Raw genomic sequence first — 18,889 nt, 5'->3', positions numbered from 1 at the left:
ACTAAATAAAATGGGCAATATTTATCTGTAGGGATTTTTGAATTATCTTGGTTATCAGTTATAACACCTGTATATAAGCAGTTCCCTAGAATTCACTGGATCAGTATAGAAGCTTTTTGAATGCAGTGATCTTTGTAAAAAGCTAGTCAAAACCAAATGCATTTCGGAATGTGTGACTTGGGCTTCCTTTTGTCTTTTCCAATAGTGTTCTCCAGTGCACAGAGAATGTCAACCCAGGAGAACGTTTGAGAAGTTTTCAGTGCTCTGTTTGCAACACACCCTTCAGCTCTGAATCGAGGTTCCATGTCCTAATTACTGGACTACCCTGGTCCTGCTTCTGACTTCCCTTTGCATGCTTGCTTGCTTTCAAGTTTTGTAGTTGCTTTGCGAATCCTAACTGAGAGACAAGGAATGCCGTGATTCCTACCCGCAGTAAGTTATGCATGAAGCAACCCCAGACGTCTGCTGCGCAGCATGTGCTGAGGGCACTCAAAATGCCTGCTGAGAGGCTTTATTTTTATTGTTGTTGTTATTTGGCAGCTCTTTCTTGATGTGTTACTTTACCTTTCTCCAACTCTCTGACATCAGCTATGAGCAACACAAAGAAGCATGCCGAGGCGATGCCAGGTTCATATGCAAGGCTGATAGCTGCGGGAAGAGGTTCAAGAGCAAGGATGCTCTGAAAAAGCACAAGGAAAATGTTCACACTGGTAAGTAACATGTTGGAATTACTGTGGACTGGAGCCACTATTGTGTGTTAAAATTTCTTTAGACAAGGAAAAGGTAGTCCATCAGGGGCCATCACCAAGGCTTGCACCAGCACCCAACAACCTTGGGCTGTTGCTGACACCTAAGCACTGTGGCATTGAAGTGAATGCCCATTTAGTATTTCTACCTATCACTTGGTTGTGGACTCACCTGGATAGTAGTGGATGGGTCCTGGGAGTGCAGCGTGATGGGAAGCTTTGCAACTTGAGCCACTGCTGATGGGTAAACGCATGGCTAGAGAAGCACTGATCGTTACCATTTGTCCAAAGCTGGGGAAGGCCCTAAAGATGAGTTTATGGTTGTGAGCTTCCAAGGAACATCTATCTAATTACTAATAATGACAATATGTCGGACTAGAGGGGACTTCTTATTTTCTCCAGAAGGTTAATTCTACTATTCTTATGTGGTCCCATGCTGGAGTTGTCTGTTGAGATGCTGGAATTGTCTGTTGAGAAAATATACCCAGATTTTTAGAATGACCACATACAGATTTGGCATGTGAATCATCTCCAGTTTATGTGCTTACAGTTGACTACAGTTGACACCAGATTCATCCTATCATGAAAAAATTGACTTATTTAGAACATCTTGTTTATTTGGAAGCGGTTCCAAAGAAACATCCAATGAATTACAAAACAAGAATGGATAAGAGGAGTGAAATGTGGGAGAGGTGTTTACGCATCTCTCTAAGTTGTTATTCATGTTCACCTGTTGCAAAACTTAAGAGTGAATTTGAACATTCCTGCAGAGATGGATCTTGCAATGAACTTTAAACCTGTGAAAAAAGAATGAAAATATGTATAATACCTTTAGTGAGTTCATAATTTTATGTGATAGGCCACATGTTCATTCATGATAAAGCTTCCTTTGTATTTGATTACAAAAATGTTAATAATAATTCTATTCCTTACTGTACACTCAGCAGGACAGATGACTTTTTGTTCATCAGTCCTGCTTTCTCTGAAGAAATAACAATTGCACCATTGACCAAAATTGTTCTCATTGATATCCTATTGAGTCTCTGTCAAATGGATAGAACATTTAATAAATTCTCTGTGAGTTAGGAAATCTGGTTTTAATTGATTCCAAGTCAAAATAATAAATTAACTATGTCCAACATACATTGTGTATCTGACACACTCTTTTGTTCAGTAGACTAAGAGGTAAATTCATTGGCCATATTTAGACTTACCCTAAACAATGGTTTTGCGTGGTATGAATGGCCCTAGCTTTCTCCTGGGCTTGTGTACTTCCCACTCTCTTCTCCTGTTAGGTGAGTAGAATTTGGAGGCTTTTGTTTTTATTAAATGCACTATGGTCAATATTAAACTATGGTCAATATTAACTACAGTTAAATTTGTTAAAAGCTACATTTAAACCTTGGTTTCTGAAGCTGGTTTGTTTAAACAAACCCTAATTAATATACATTGCATAGTTGACTAAAAGGGGAATGAAAGCTTCTAAATTCCTCCTCTCATCTGCATAGAAGGAGAAGAGGGCAGCAGGAAGAATGCTTATGTCCAAGAAGTGGCTAGGCCTGTTTGTATCACGTTAAACCAAGTTTTAGTGTGATGTCAAAACTCAACACTAATGCAAAGGCTTGCCTTTGCAATGCTACATTTTTGACCCAGAATATTCCACAGTGTTGGTTCAACAGTCTGGATTATCTGGTCCATTACTAATTGCAGACACTAGAATTCAATGAGACTCATTTAGTGTGAATTTATTTAACTAGACATTTTAGGAAATTCCTAGCTCACTACCCCTAATTCATGTAGAGCTAACCACTTTGCATGCTGCCATACCTTTGTATAACCATGCTTCTTCTGTAGTGGCAGTGTGGATACACTATACTGGATTGCTCTATTCTTTTTTTCAAAGTGGCACAAACATTGTTAGTCCACATTCCACAGGCAAAATCTTCTGTAGGGTACCCACTGAGAGCTGTCTTGTAACTTAATACTTTAGAGGTGGAGAAAAAGTGTAGAATTCTTGTACCCATCAAGTGGCCTGTGAAAAATGGCACAGGCAGTAAAAACATTTGGCCTTTTCCTTTGTAGTTCTTTATTAAAGCTGTTGGTGGTATTTTTGTTTCTGTTTTAGGAAACTCTAGGAAGAGGCTGATGTGCTCTGTGTGCAATAAGAGGTGTTCTTCAGCAGCAAATCTTCAAGAGCATCGGAAGGTCAGTAAAATGAAGGCTGACCCCCAGCAGGGTTCAACTATGCTAAGGCATAAGGCCATAGATTACGGTTACAAGAAAGCTGCTGAAACACAAACTTGTTGGGTGCCTTTTTTCTTGCTGACAAAGACAGTAGTCTGCTTGGATCCTGTCTATTTTCATAACCACAGTAAAATGAATTAATGCAAAAACTATTTTTTATTCCTTGAACTTTTCTAGGGATGGGAGTTTACTTTGTTATTATATTTTGAATTGCCATCCATATTCTAGTGTACTGTAAGCATATTCTAAATTCATGATAACTAAACCCTGATTTGGCAGCTTAGCTACACCACATAAATGTTATTTATTCAATATATTTATTATCAGAATTTTGAGGGATGAAAAGCTTATTACTCTGACTGGAGCAAATTATGCAAACAAAGGAAGTTTTTTGCTTCTGCAAAAAGACATAGAATTTAGGATTTTCTAGCAGAGAGAAAGAGAGCCATCTAGGATACAATAGCCATGATTCTAGAAATAATGTTCAACCTTTCTCCGGCATCTGAAATATCATTACTTGTTTCCCACATGCTTTCAAAACCAGTGCTAAGTAGACAGCAGTGTTGAGAACGTGCTTTTTTATAAAATGAAAAGTGACACTGATGTTCACGAGTTCCAAATGTTGCATGTGCAATGTGTAGTATTTATATAGGTTCCATACTGTTTTAGTTGTCACAGCTGCATAAACCAAAATGTATTAGAAGCAAACCTTCTGATATGCAGAAACTTGCAGTTGTTGCCCATGATGAAGATACTTGGCTGAATGCAATCGACAGCTTAATTTCATTAGTAAGCTCCCTTTTGGCATCCACCAACTCTTTTTTGATTTTTGTTTTGTTTATTTGTTTTTGCTTTCCGCCCCCCACACCTACCCCTGTTTTCTGAATGGTCAGGCTCTCTAAGTTGATATGTTGGTACAGGAGTTCACAGGCCCTCACAGAAAGATCTTTGCAGCAGCATGAACCTCTAATCTTGCTCCAACCCAACACTGCTCTTCCTGTGCAGACTCAAGGCACTGTATGCTGGTGCTGTGTAAAGAGCTTTTTTCCAGGGCAAGGCAGGACAGATTTGAGGTATTTTCCTTTCTGAACAAAGAGCTTTAACGAGAGATTAGTGGGTTTACATGGAAATAAGCCTGAACGAGTAACAGGGGCTTGATTGTTTAGGCTTCTGTGGGCTTGTATTTATTGCAGCAGGATATGGCTGTGAGACATGCATGTATCCAGCTATGGATATGTGTTTTTCACAAATATATCATGACTATTGTTTGAATTCTTTTATACTTTTTGATCAGGTATAGTTCTTCACAAAGGGACCCAGTGCTCTTAAAATCTGGATTTAGGCTTTAGGTCCAAACTAGATTTGTTTGACTTAAGTTGGTTTTTATAGAATGCCCCTCACCCTCCCAAGATGGTTCACATCATCTTAAAATAACAGTTTCCATTTAGGCAAAAAATAAATGCTTGTATTGTCTCTTTATTTTAAATAGAATCTTGAAGGCCCTATAAAATTTCTGTGAGCTATACCAACACATGCCACATAAATCAGTGGGGCTTAGAGCATGTGGTGACTGCTCTGGATTTGAACCAGCTCAGTTACTGATCACAGAGGGTTCCACCCATCTGCCAAAGTAGGAATCATGCCACAAGTCAAGAGGCACAGTATTCAGCCAATTAATCCTGGCACCAGAGGCAGAAAATTCCATTCACACCTCTCCTCCGGCCTGGCAGTGAAAATAGAATAATAATAAGAAATGAAATAACTGCTGTTTGGCGCCATTTCATGACCTTGACAACTGCCAGTAGTAACTGCTTCACTTTGCCTATTGATAGGGCAGGCTCTCCATAAGTTTTGATTTAGGAAACCTGGGTTCATATGCCCTTAAGGTATGAATGTCTCAGATATATGTAACATGAAACCAGTTCATTAGGCTGTCTAGCTCCTTGTTGTATACTCTGACTGGCAGCAGTAATCTTCAACACCTGAGTGGGGTGGTGTAAACTGGTGTCCTGCACCAGCAGGGGGTTGGACCCGATGGCCTTCCTGGCACCTTCCAACTCTACTATTCTATGATTTTATGATTCTATGATTAATGCCAATATGTGTTACCCCTGCTGACCTTTTAACTGGAGATGTCAGATACTGAACAGAAACCTTTGTCAGTTCAGCAGTATAAAAAAACAAACAAATATATAAATTTTAAAATATTAACTTCCCAGAAAGCCTCAACTACTGGGCAGTATAAAAATGGAAAGAATAAATACATAAACTTGTGCATTTTTCCACTGAGTTACAGGCCTTTCCTAAAGATTGAATTTAGATCCATGAGGATTCATTTATTTCCTATGCAAAAATTGGTTTACTTGAATACTCATTTACCTGTGTCCAGAGCTTCCAGTGAAAGAACTCATTTACATTATTGTATGTAATCAACATGTTATTGTATCCATTATTTTATCTAATCAACCTAACAAGAGCATTCTTTAAGGGAAAAGAACTGGCCCAAGCCATGAAACAGTTATTGGACAGTAGAACTAAAGAATGAAAAATCTCTCACAAAGACATGTATCTGTAAAGCTAATTCCTGCATAAAGACTAGGACTAACCAGATATTTAGAATTGTCTTAACAGTTTGAAAGGTCAGAACACATTGCTTGGTTTAGTGAATCTCTTTAGGAGCTTATCGTGTTAACTGAGTTTTAAGGGAAAACAATCAGGCAAATTTAAGGACTGTGTATATCTTTCAGGAAGTACCCAATTTGATGAGTATTGCTTAACATGGTTATGAAATAGCCTGTGGAGTGCTTTTACAATGTTTCTCAGTATTTATCCTACCCTACTGGCTTCTTTTTCCCCAAATCAACTTTTGGTTTGTTGTTGCTGCAAATGCATCATCTATAAGTACTGTTTCGGTAGGCATAGAGAGCACCTTGCCGTCTACCAAATTCATAGACTAACAAGCCAAATAAGACATGATAATACCAGACATGTATTCCTTTGAGTGCCCTGTACATATAAAAGAAAAGGTGTGCATGTGTGTCTAATTCTAACACCCTCCAGCAGCTGTGCCTTTAGTGTTAATATGCAAAGAGAATGACAATTATAGTTAAGCTATGCATTATATTTAATTTATGTCAATGTCACCTCTGTAAAGTATTTCACATACACATCCCTCTCTATAATAAGATAAATGAAGATTTCTGAAACTGTCACTTTTCCGAAATAAAGCAATATATTCCTTTTAGGCTACAAAGGCCTTGATTAGGTCTAAGCAATTCGGATTAATTAATGCTTTGAGACAACTTTGTCCTTTGCTTAGGTCTCTAAATACATAAAAGAATCAAGAGAATGTACTTGCCATGATGTAGACAAATTGGTTGATATTTAAAAAATAATATGAAAGTGTTCTTCATCCTAGAGGGAAGGACCATAGTGCAGTGGTGAAATACATGTTCTAGCCTGGTACCACGAATTAAAAGCAACAGATAGAAGGTGATGGGAAAGGCATTTACCTATGACCTTGCAGAACCAGTGCTGGATTCAGATAGCCCTCACTGAGGGATTTAATTTGGGATTAGTATGGGTGTCAGTGAACTGTGGGTTCTTGTTGAAATGTGGGTTATCATGTTGTCTGAAGCTAACCTAGATAACAAATCATGGCACATGACCCACAATAAATTGGTTTCTTCATGGGTTGCTGTTGGTTAATAATCCATTACTTATTATTGCAGCTGGGTTCAGACAATGCATTAAGCCATGTTTCAACAAGATACCACAGTTCGTTGACAACCTGTACTTAATCCTTGGATGTTGGCATTGTATTATCTGAATACAGTTACTGTAAAGCAGACCATACAATACAGTTTACAAAATCAGTAAGTCTGAGGTGAAAAAGTATGTCTTTTTTGAAGTTTTCACTTCAGAAGAAACATCAAGAATGTTTCATATGAAGGAGAGTCCAGACCACTCTATGCTGCTGGGCAACAACCTATAATATTGGTCGACTTCCTTTTCTGTCAGGTGTCATGACTGGGCCAAGCAGCCCAGCACCAAATCTGTATGATTACTCTGAAATGATAGACTTATGCAAATATTTGCCAAGTTCCTAGTTACCTCATGCCCTGGGGTTTTTATGCTTCTGAAATCCGTTTTTCTCCTCTACAACTGTCATTTTTAGTACACTAAAGCTGGGAGTGGCACACTTTGGAGCATGTGATAAATGTGTTCATCAGCTGTATATTTGCTGCAAGCTGCCTTCTTCAGTACACAATAAGTAACATGGGCTGGGATATTAGTAAGACCATCAATGAAGAAAAGAACAGGTTGCTTATCAGTAACTGTGGTTGTTTGAGTGGTCATTGTTCAGTCCTATAATTTGGTCTCTGCAGGTATTAGCAATGCTAAGTCTCACTTGACATATTCTCATATATTAGGACCCTAAATCCATAGAGCCAGAAACCAAGTAGGAGGCATATTTCTTGAGCATGCATGCTCAGTGTGGGGGCTAAAATGCCATCTTAACGCTTGAAAACTCTGAAATTAGGCTCTCCATAGGCACAGAATCTATATGTGTCATTGTATATGGCTGCTTGAAGAATCAGTTACTGGTATGCAACCTGTTTTTCTTAGTTTCCTTAAGCTTTACACTAGTACATATATTTTCGTCTTCAGGACAGTATTCCACCAGAATAAAGGTGGTGTGTGCATGTAAGAAATTATGTCACTGTATTCTGGGATAATATTTCTTGGTGATTGCCATGTACTTCAGAGTAGGCATGTTAATATTAATACCATTGCTAAAAATAAATGGGTTATGGATTGTGGACTCTGATAATTTTGCTCACTAGAACTTTTCATTTTGGATTCATGTCATTGTTAATTAAAGAATCATTAAGGAAGGAAGCATATCCATGGATATTAGCATAGCTCTGAGCTAAAGAATAATTACAGTCTGTTTGAGGTGTGCTTTTATAGCTTAAGTTGTGTGATCTTGTGTAAGACACATACTTAATTATCATTAAATACTCATATTGCAGGTTCATGAGATCTTTGAGTGTCAGGAATGTGACAAGAAATTTATTTCAGCTAACCAGCTAAAACGCCATATGATAACTCACTCAGGTAACAAAAAAATAAAAAATAAAAAATTCTTTTTCCCGTCAAAGTAAGCTTAAAATGTTTGTGTTAGAATACTAAATATATTTTTTGGTATGAGGCTTGGGGCTAGTTAAGCAAAAATGGAGGCTAGTTGGTTCTATAGCCTAGTTAAGTTGGTTTACTTGGATTTAAGAGATGAACAACTGGGGCACTGCAGTCCTAAACATTTCCTTGTAATGCTTGTTTCCATGTAAGTGTGCTTGGGGTTCATGGCTGCCTAAAACGATTTAGCTCAAAGCACTGGGTTAATTCATGAGTGTGGTCTAGCCTAAATGTATAATCCTAGTACTTTACAGTTAATGCTCTGTGCATTCCCTTCTAGAAAGCCCAAAGTTTCATATAGAGCCTCTTGTTTCCCTATATACTACCAACTTCTCCTTGGGTATTTCCATACATCCTGATTTCTTCTCCTGAAAATTATTCCAACATTTTCTTTTTTAAAAAGTCTATTCCATTCTATTGTGGAAAATAATTTATATAGAGATGGCGGTTTCCATGGACTAACACTGGCAAGATAGCAGTGAAAGGAAAGGCACTTGTATGTCTCCTGTAGGTCTCTAGGTATCAGCAAGAAGCTTGTCTCTGCAACAGCTCATATTCCACCTTAGGTAGCATCAACGTGAATGGAACACCCCATGCCAACATTTCATCCTTCCTGGATCTTGATAGATCTGGCAGACAGAATCCCTTGTAAGAATCACTGCATTGTCCGATTATACTCTTTCATTCCTTTCACTTAATAATTGGGCGGTGAGGGAACCTGCACCCAGTCTAATCAAAACATGCTTTTATGTTCTTTCCCTAAATGCTTTAAAAAGTTTTTCATCTTTGCAAACATTGTTGGTGTTATCTGCTAGCGTCATTTCAGTGCACGCTCCAAGGATATTTGTTCAAAGAAGAAAGCAGACAAACCCCTGTATCTCAGAAGCTTTTAGCTGGTTTTTGAGTTCTGTATTAGAATGTTGTAGGGCTAGGATTCATTGGAAGACAAAAATGTATTTTTTACCACCTGGGTGTTGTTACAAACAAATATGCTATGCTTATCATTAAGTTTTAAAACAGTTAAACTGTTATGCCCTCTTTCACATTTCTAGTCTGGCAACAGGCTTTACCTCTTTGAAGTCATTCGCTTTTGATTTAAGCTAATTAATCAAAGTTTAGTTTTCACCATGATTGTTGCAAAGAACGTGCCAATTTCTTGAGATGCGTCATGGCTTATATTTTATGAAGCGACTTAACTGTGTAACGTAAAGGGCATTAGATGTCTTTCTAATTGGTTTAATCTTAATTGGGTTGACTTCATTGCAGAAATCTCTCTGAGGAGATGGCTGTCTCTGCCTTTCATCTTCTACCCCTGTATAAACAGGAGATTAAATGTCCCCCCACTCATTTTCTGCAGAAAAACGCCCCTACACCTGCGAGGTTTGCAATAAGTCCTTCAAACGACTTGATCAAGTGACTGCACACAAAATAATACACAGTGAAGATAAACCTTATAAATGCAAGCTTTGTGGAAAGGGATTTGCCCACAGAAATGTTTACAAGAATCACAAGAAGGTAAACAAAAAACCAAAAACCACTCTGCTGTTGTTGTTTACAGCTCTGCCAGGCTTAGATTTGCAGCTGTTGCTCATTCCAGTGATGGATCAATGCGCTTTGGCATGCTTAGATACACGAGCTTCAAATCTTGCAAAATATATTAGCTAGCGTTCCTTTGCAGTAGCCTTGATATCAAAATAATCAATGGGTTCATGGTTATTGTTTGGTGTTTCTTTTAATCAATCCCAAATAGCTCAGTTGATTTTGTTACTCTAGGATTTTTTTTAACTCTACAGTAATGTTGTAGTCATTGCTTATCTTTTTGACTACAGGGAAAACATTAAAGTTTGCATTCTATTTCACTTAAACATGATTATAGCAACCAAAGAAAAGTGCCCTAAAAGTATAGAGGAACCTTACATTCAGCCTCCACTAAAAAGACTCCTGGCTGTGTGATTTAAGCTCCAATCTGCCTGCCCTAATTTCGATAATGCCTGTCATTACTTTTGACCCTGGGTTACATTTTCAATGGCACGGCTGCACCCTTGACTGCTGCTCCTTCAGAATTGCAAGACTGTAAAAAATTATCTGGCTAGTTTCCTGCTTAGTCTTTGGCACCCCTTGCTCATTCCCGCCCCTTCTCCTCTGCCCCCAACACTTTGATGAAACAGATATACCAAGACTTACATATTTTTCACAGTTTGGCTCATGTTATATGCCATCTGGGAATTTGGCACCGGATCTTTGCACCATCTTTTGTGTTTCCAGCCATAAATCATATGAAAGTAATAATAATAACCAGAATGCTTCTTGCAGGGTGAAACAATGCTGACTGTTCTTTCTAACACAGACAGGATGCATGAGCCTGCTGAAAGACAGACTAGCTTACGTACAGATCACGATCATAGCTTACATATGTAATGTCCGGTAAAATATATAACTTACAGAGTGGCTGCATTTACACTGAAAGCCTTTCTGTGCAGTTGCTTTGAATTAAAAGAAAGAAAGCAAGAAAGCCAGCCAGCCAGCGAAAGGCACATTGTTTCTTTTGCTATTCCTATGGCCTAAAGGAAAACATTAATTAAAATCACTGGAGCATTTGGCTCTGGATCAAAACCCAATGTGGTTCTTACCCCTGAAAATACTTCTGAATCGCTTGAGAAGCATGGAAATATGTCCGTTTTGGCATATTTTCTGTATGAGGTGCTAGGATCTGGCATCTGCCTTTCAGAGTTGTGATAGACCTGTTATGCCTTTAAGCATAAACCCTTTAAGTGTGTTCACCATATTGGACTAAATAGAACGGGGAGGCGTGTTTTTAGTGTGTGATCTATTGCCCCCCTAAAATTAGAATCTGTATCCATCACCACCATGCTTTCCATTTAGAAAGATGTCTTCACAATTAAGGCACCACTGATGTGTTAAGTAGTCTAGAACATGCCCTCTTGCTCAAGCAATGTCTTGTGAGCTCTACCTAGTTCAGCATTTTTGCAAGAATCCTAGCAAGAAGTAAGCATCAGATTGCCACTGTAAGTCAAGCATTGATGGCCATTTGGGTCTATGGCCATGGGCCACATGGGTCTGTGGCCTATGAACCATTGGGATGAACAAGATTGAGAATATTCTTATCCCAAAACAGAGAAATCTTAATGCTGTGCACATCCTGAAACCCCAACTTTTCAGAATTGTGTGGTTTAAGCAAACGACTATATCTTTTATAAATCTGCATTGAAGGTTGTGATGGCTGGTGAAAAACCATAAAGAAAACTGAAGTCCCCGTACCTCTGATAAATTAGACATCTTCTGACCTCAAGCTTTTCCCATGCTGAGAGTACAGACCTACAGTATGTGTTGCACTTCTGATAGGTGTCTCTGAGCCTGTAGCCCTCACCTCTTCTGCATTCCACAGGCAAGATCCAGACCGTGCAAAAGGAGGCTAATTTAATTTTAAATACAAAAAGCAGCTAGATGGCCTCTGAGCCCATCCAGCAGACTTTCCTTTAGGTAGGTCAGGAGGGGACAGGAGAGACCATTGATGCTGTGAATCTTGTTTTATCCTCTACCCTCCTGTTTGCCCATATGCTCCCCTTTCTTCTCCAACTTGTGATGGTTGGCAGTGGGTGCGCAATGGAAGATCCATGGTCATATTACCTTCATGCTTGTAGCTATGTCTCTAGGTGCAGAGGAGAAGACCCACAGCATCCTATGGTGGTCCAGATGCTGTGTAGGATTAGACATTGTTAGGACTTGAGGCTGAACATTTATGAAAAACAGGCAATTCCTATACATTCCCTACCCTGAAATGCTTAGTCATACCACATTTTTAAACTGTATGGACTGGCATCAACTGCATTAAACAAATTTTAATGGCTCTTGCAGAAACTCAAGAATTCTTTCTTTCTTTTTCCATTTTTAAACCATGGTTTCAATGCTAAGCCTAGAAAAATATTATAGTTTTAAGGGCTTGGAATCTCACAAAACATATGTCATGTGAAAATCAACTGCAATTCATTCATTTTCTAAACTTCTTATTTTAAGGCTAGAATAGGAGGATTATTTCATTAACATTTAAAGTTCATGATTCTGAACTAAGAATATTTCCACACCAGTGTCTGATGCATGGCATCCAGTGTAGGATTAACTGCTAATTATGTTGGCTGTGCACAGTGAAACAAAGTGAACTGAAGCCCACACACTTCATGAGCTGTTTGTAACTGAGGGTCCAAGTACATGTAATATCTGATAAGTTCTGCCACATTTATTGTTCATGTGCTTTCTCCTTGCACATCTGTACTTGGGGAGGGTGTCTGATATTTCAAAGGAAAAGTAAATATGGGTGAGAACCTTCCCTTTCCATCCCTTCCTACATTCCATTCTTTGTGGTACTTTCGGCACTATCTGTTTCTACTATTGAAAGTGAACTGTGCTGAGGGGAACATGCCTAAGACAACAGAACTCTGGGCAGATAAAAGTGGAAGAAGGGAAAGGTCAGTTCTCTTCATTGGTATTCATCTTTTGTTGCAAAAATTGGACCTCACTGCATACTTATAAAAGGGATAAGATGGTTATGTGATTAGCACATCAAAATCCATTTAGTTTGGCCTTCAGTCTAGTTTTCACTAAAGGTAATTAACCTGCATCTGGTCTATGCCTCTTCCTTCTATAGGTGGACAAATCACATCATTACATGTTCCTTCATACAAAAAGTATGGAAAATTAACCAAGGGAAGGCTTGGTCTTACATCTTGTCCCATTTTGGGGGAGTGTATGATAGATTCTAAGACAGAGAGGATGTTGTTGAGCCAAGATCACTGTGGAAAGCCAGACACCTGAGAAGTCAGTTTAATGAAGCTTCTCACCTTGTTACAAGACAAGAGGTGTGTTGAGACTCAGGATTCTGATACAATGTACCTTCTGCAGATATGGGCACTGACCTGGACAGAGGCCCCCACTTCTCAAACAGAAACATCTTCCATAGGAATGGGGCAGCATGTGGAGAACTCTACAGGGGAGTGGGATTCTGGTGTGGCCTGAATTGCATCATCAACTCATTAGAGTGAGTTGTCCAGTTTGGCATAGCACACATTTGTGGGCTAGGTTTCCTTGCCAAGATAGTGATCTTTAATGACCACTCTCCTGTATTTAAGTGAGAGCACTAGAGGTTGCTGGACACAGCATCTTTCCTATCTGCAAAGCTTCCTTGTCTTGTTTCTTTGTTTGAACTCTAAATTTACTTGGACTTACTATTTTTTCCAACAAGTCTTTTTGTTATCTTGTTGAGAAACCCAAGAGACAGACTCCAGTGAAGGGAATATATTGCAGCCTGTTGTCTCCTGATTTATATTGGAACTGTAAAGGAAGTTACTGGAACTACAGCAATGATATGTCCATCTCCTAGCACATAGATCATTATGGGCTAGTATGGACCCTCCACACACATTGGCCAGTTCAAATTGCCTTATCTTAGAAGTAGATGAAGATTGAGAAAATTAACATTTAGCAAATAAGGAGGGAAAGGAAATGGTAAAGCAGAAGACCATGAAGCGATATGATCAAAAGCCTCCAGTGGGCTATGTATTGGAATTAGATACCTTCAGAATAGGATTAGGAATCATCTTTTAAGATTTGTGAAAGGAAAGTAAATAAAGTTATACTTCCGTGACCAGAGACAGGAAAACCCAAAGGATTCCTTTCCCCATTGCTTAAAATTAGAGAAGTACTGTGAGCATAAACTAATCTCAGCTTTCTCGGCTGAGTTCCAGATGCCAACAGTGGGGCAATGCTGCCGCTTATCGCACTACTAAACAATATTTCAAGAAGACTGATAACCATTTTGGTGCTTGCAGCAGTGAGGGACTCACTGAATTGAGGCCAAACCATTATTAGGGAGATCAGAGCCACCACTATATTTGGTAAAAAACAGGTTTGTTTATTTATTTGTTGAATTTCTATACCACCCTCTTAGCCTAAACGGCTCTCAGCACCAGTTTAGATCAAGGGTCTTGACAATGTGGCTTCTCTTTAGAATTCACAATTAAGAAATCTAATGCTCAGCTTGAGGCTTTTTGGTAGCTGCTTTCCTATGCACTCTGCATTCAAGGGATCGATTCCACTGTTAGGTCTCAGTAGCCATGCTCGGACCACAGTCCCCTGTGAGGCAACAGGGTGACTGCATGGCATTAGCAGCTTGTGTTGCTTTAAGTGCAGGATGCAGCTGTGGGCAAAGCTTTCCAGTTTGGTATAAAGGTTCAACCAATCTGTCCCAGGAAGCATGGGACAGTTTTCTCTGTTGATATAAGGTTCCAGTAGATCTCTTAAAGGGAAAAGAAGCCGGAAAACAGGGGAATTTGGTCCTGAAAATGTAAAATAAGTACCAGAGCAGAGTAGAAAATCATGCTCAAAAAGAATAATGAGAAATTATATTAAAAATCAGTTTGACTCAGAGCCAAGAGACATAAATGGGAGGGATGCCAAGCAGAAGGAAAGCATTTCACCTAAACTCTAAGGAAGTTTTAGGGTTTGGAACAAAGAAATAGCTGGACTCAGGATAAAACAAAGGGAACAATACTTTGGTACTGGCCACTCAATAGATGGTGCAGGAAACTTTGTTTGGCCTTGATTTTCATTTAATTTTTCATCTGTGTTGCTAGCATTGCCCAATATTTAAACAAAAGTTTAAAAGTTTTGCAGATATTCAGGAAGTTCTTGCTCTGACTGTCTTGTGTCACTTTAGGACCCTTTAGAGTTGAACCATTTTCTTGCCAGGGGTTTGCCTATTCAGTGGTGCCTTTGTGAATTGATTGGCTAGTTAATGGCATGGCAGTCAGGCAGGTATCTGTATACATCACACAGCCCTAGGAAGAAGCAATATTCTATCTGCAGCTTTTTTGGCACTATGGCACTTGCAGAAGTTTAAAATCAGCTTTGGCACTTTCAGGCCATGCCTTCTGGAACAAAACAGATTCTTGATCTCAGGTGTCAGGAAAACATCAGTTAGATCTGTAGTGCACAGTGTGAGAGAACCAGCACAATTGGTGCTCCTTTGCAATCAATTGCAAACAGTAATTGCAGAGGTTCAGATATATCCTTCCTTGTTACTGTTACTATGAATGTCCCAAGTCTAGAGTTTTGGCACAAGAAACACAATGCTAAGCCTCAGTCAAATTGAACTCTGTTGCTATGTGGTTTTAAGTAGAGGAAAGCCATAGCTTGGTGGTAGATCGCATGTGTTGTGTACATAGGATTCAGTTCTCCTCTCCTCTAACAAGAGTTCTCCAATAGCTGAATTGAAGAAAAGCTCTGCTAAAGAACTGCCAGTCAGACTTCACACAAAGCTGGGCTAAATGGACCAGACCAAAGGTCCCTGGATTTCAGACACTCCCTGGTTGTCTAGCCTGGCTTGACCCTGAAAACACAGTAGTTGCTTAAGATTCCAAAATAGAATCAACAAATCACAGTAATGCATCAGCTCAGAATATTACTGCCGCTCTGTTTACGCATCTGTAATAGGCATGGCTTGTTCAGAAGTGCAAATCCAACATGCATAACAAAAAACATGTTTTCAAATTTGATATCTTCAAATATATATGCAAAGTAATCTTGTGGTCTTTTCATTGAATTGGTATTAGAAACATTTCTTTTTGTAGCTTCAGGCAGAGGTTGCCTTGATGCCTGTGGATAACCTTAAATAGATCCATAATCCAGTGGTGTGCTGGAGTATCAGAATAAAAAAAAATTCTGACACAAAGTATGTGTTTCAATATTTTCTGGATATTGCTGTAACTGATGTGGTTTAACATGTGGTGCTTAATAAGATGGTTGGTAATTAGGGTCTTGATGGTGCAATTCATCATTTTTAATACATTATTGAAAATCCTATCTAGTAGCCCCTCTTCCCTATTGAACTGAATTCATTCGGCATTTGGTGAAGCATTTTTGTGCTGTGTTCAGTTAATTTCATATGTGTTAAGTTCTAGGCACCATGCTAGTTGCATAAGAAGAAAATACAAGAAAATCGTGTTGCAAAATCTGATTGAATGTGATTTCCAGGTTGTTTTTTTCTACTAGTAAAATCACTACTAGGTAGCTTAAGGATTTCATCATGTGCTGAATATTTCTGCAAAATTTCTGCAAAATTTCCATTTCATTGTTTGCTGAATATTTCTGCTAAATGTGTCTAAAGTGGTACAAGTCCAATATTTTTCACATCAAGCACCCTAGGGTTTGCTATATCATTCAACTGAAGTATGAAGCATGTGACCCTATAAGAAATAGTCATTTCATGAAAATGTAGCCACATGAAAACTAAGGCCAGCTAAACATTTATTTTACTTAGGATACTGATTTTGTGCTTGTGTCCTGTAGGATTCTAGAGTTGCTTAGAAACTTACTGTGGCTTCTTCAGTGAGAGTACACATTTCATAGGTCTGGATCACACATAATACTAACAGGTGGTTTATGTAACCTATGATTTGTTGTATGGCAGGCAATTGAACAAACCAGCCCCTGAGAATTTGTTTGCTTCTTCCTTTGCTGCTCTCTCACTGTACTTACTACTTGCATAGAGGAAGCCTGTATTGTTTGTTTTTATCATTCTTGTCTGGCACATTTGCAGCCAGGCAGAACAATCCGTTACAATTTGTTGTAAGCTGCTGGGAGACAATTGTCGTAAAGGATGGCATATAAATGTTTTAAATAAATAAATAAATAAATAAATAAATGCTTCTGTGTTTACCCATAAGGCCAAACCACGGTCAGATCATTCAGAATTTACAACTCAAACCATGGGTTCTCTTTTTGGGTTGTTCATGGCTAAAAAACCATGCTTTGTTAGCATAGTCATATTCACACATCATAACAACCAAGCATTCAACAATCTAAAGCATGGGTTAGTATTATGTTTAATCCAAGCTGCAGAGAGTTCCAATCTTTGCCTTCAATGTGCAGCCAAACAAGTGTTAGGTATGTCCTGGAGAGGGACTTGTGGTTCATGCTGGTCATCAATAAAGCACAATAGCCTTCTCCATGCATTGTTTTACATTGTGTACAGTAGTTCCCTAGCAAACAGAAGGATATTCTTCAGAGTAGTTGTCAGAGTAGAAAAGATTTCCCTGGAACAGATTTGTGAAAACAAATGTGATGAAGTATATAGGCCACCTGTCTTGGATTAGGAAGGCTAGAGTTCTAATGCTTGCCCATCCATGAATTTTACCAAGTGCCCATGGGCCAGACACACACTCTTAGCCTAATCTATCTCAAGGTTGTTAAGGAAATGAGATCTGCAAGAGGCATGTGCAGTAACCTGAGCTGCTTGGATACAAATGTTACACACGTGCACATGCACACACACAGAGTTTTTCTATAATGAAATGTATGGCTTTGCTTTTTTACTAATGAATGAATTTTATGTTGAAGTAAAAATAAAGGCATTAACAAAAGTTTAATAAAAGTGGAGTATGGGAGGAAGGGAGCCATGAAACTCATTTGAAAGTCATCCAGAGACTTTTAGTAATGGGACGAGATAGAAAAACTTTTAATAAAATAAAATAATAAAATAAATTTGGTACATTTGAGTCAGTTACTCTCCTCAGCCTAAGTTACTCTCCTCCACAGCCTCATAGGGCTGTGCTAAGGGCAAAATGAGGATGAAGTGTTTGTGTGTATGTGATCATGTGTACCACTTGAATTCCTCCATAGAAGACGGGGGATATGAATGTAATAAAGATACAAGAATTTACATGTATTATCATGCCAAAGGAATCATTGGTCTACCATAGTATCAAACAACATGACGTTTTTCAGATGTTTTGGACTGCAATTCCCAGAAGTCCTGACTATTTGCCATGCTGTTTGAAACTAATGGGAGTTGAAGTCTGGAAGGCAGCAAGATAGTCAATACTATTCTACTATGAAGAAATGTTTGGAAGTCAGGATTCCAGCTGCCTATCTGTTAGAACTGCTTAGAATCCTGTAAATTTGTGTCTTTCAACAGCATCCTATTTGCATTGCAAACAGCTTTTAAAACTCTGCTTGGTTTCAAAAACAACTTATCTGAGATATTATCTTCTTTTAGAAAGAAAAAAGACTCTGGACTTTTCTAGATGTACAGTTAGTTGCACAGTTCTTTGAATTGTGACTATAGTCAACAAAATTCTGCTGGTATTTAACTAAGAGCCAGTGTAAACATTACAGCTCCCATATGGAGACTGATAAAGAGCTTAGCCTTATGTGTTGTGTGGCTCGCATAACATGTAAAAGCCTCTTACCCTGCGTGTTAGCTTAAATTTGTACAATGTCCGTACACCAAGGCCAGCAATTGCCTTGGAGGTAAATGGCTGCTTTGGAGCTGCTGGATACCCTTTGAGAGACTTTCAAATGTTTCTCCCAGTGCTTATTAGTGGCCAGTGATGCAGATAAGTAATTTTAGACTCTGGACCTAATTATCTTATGGAGGGTCCCTTTTCTGAGATGGTAAGGTGTATTATTTTACTTACTTCAAAGATATCATTATTATTGTTACATTACATTTCTACACCACTGAAGAAGTACCTGAAGCTCTTTGGGTGGTTCACAACTCTAATGTGTTTTGTGACCTTCCTGCTCATTCTGCTGAGTGGGGCCTTGGACAACTGCCCCAAATCCCTTTCGTGGTGGCACCAGTGAGTGGCCTTACTGTTGTAACTACAACAATTAAATTATCCCAG

At 38.8% G+C, this 18,889-nt stretch overlaps 1 protein-coding gene across 2 annotated transcripts in view; it reads left to right on the top strand.

Moving 5' to 3' along the window:
• The window catches only part of PRDM5 (PR/SET domain 5), a 92,360-nt gene that overhangs the window by 21,957 nt on the left and 51,514 nt on the right, over positions 1–18,889 (top strand). Inside the window, exons 6-10 of one of the 2 annotated variants that reach the window (XM_044429542.1) lie at positions 206–298; positions 589–710; positions 2,872–2,951; positions 8,027–8,111; positions 9,547–9,704. In XM_044429542.1, coding sequence (XP_044285477.1) covers positions 206–298; positions 589–710; positions 2,872–2,951; positions 8,027–8,111; positions 9,547–9,704 — 538 coding nt within the window. The remainder of the gene's footprint in view (positions 1–205; positions 299–588; positions 711–2,871; positions 2,952–8,026; positions 8,112–9,546; positions 9,705–18,889) is intronic. The other variant, XM_044429543.1, reaches the window with a different exon arrangement.

Source organism: Varanus komodoensis, unplaced genomic scaffold (assembly GCF_004798865.1).
Source record: "Varanus komodoensis strain SLA01 unplaced genomic scaffold, ASM479886v1 scaffold2, whole genome shotgun sequence".
Classification (NCBI taxonomy): Eukaryota; Metazoa; Chordata; class Lepidosauria; order Squamata; family Varanidae; genus Varanus; species Varanus komodoensis.
Note: the sequence above shows the minus strand (reverse complement) of the source record. Positions and strands in the feature narration are given on the sequence as shown.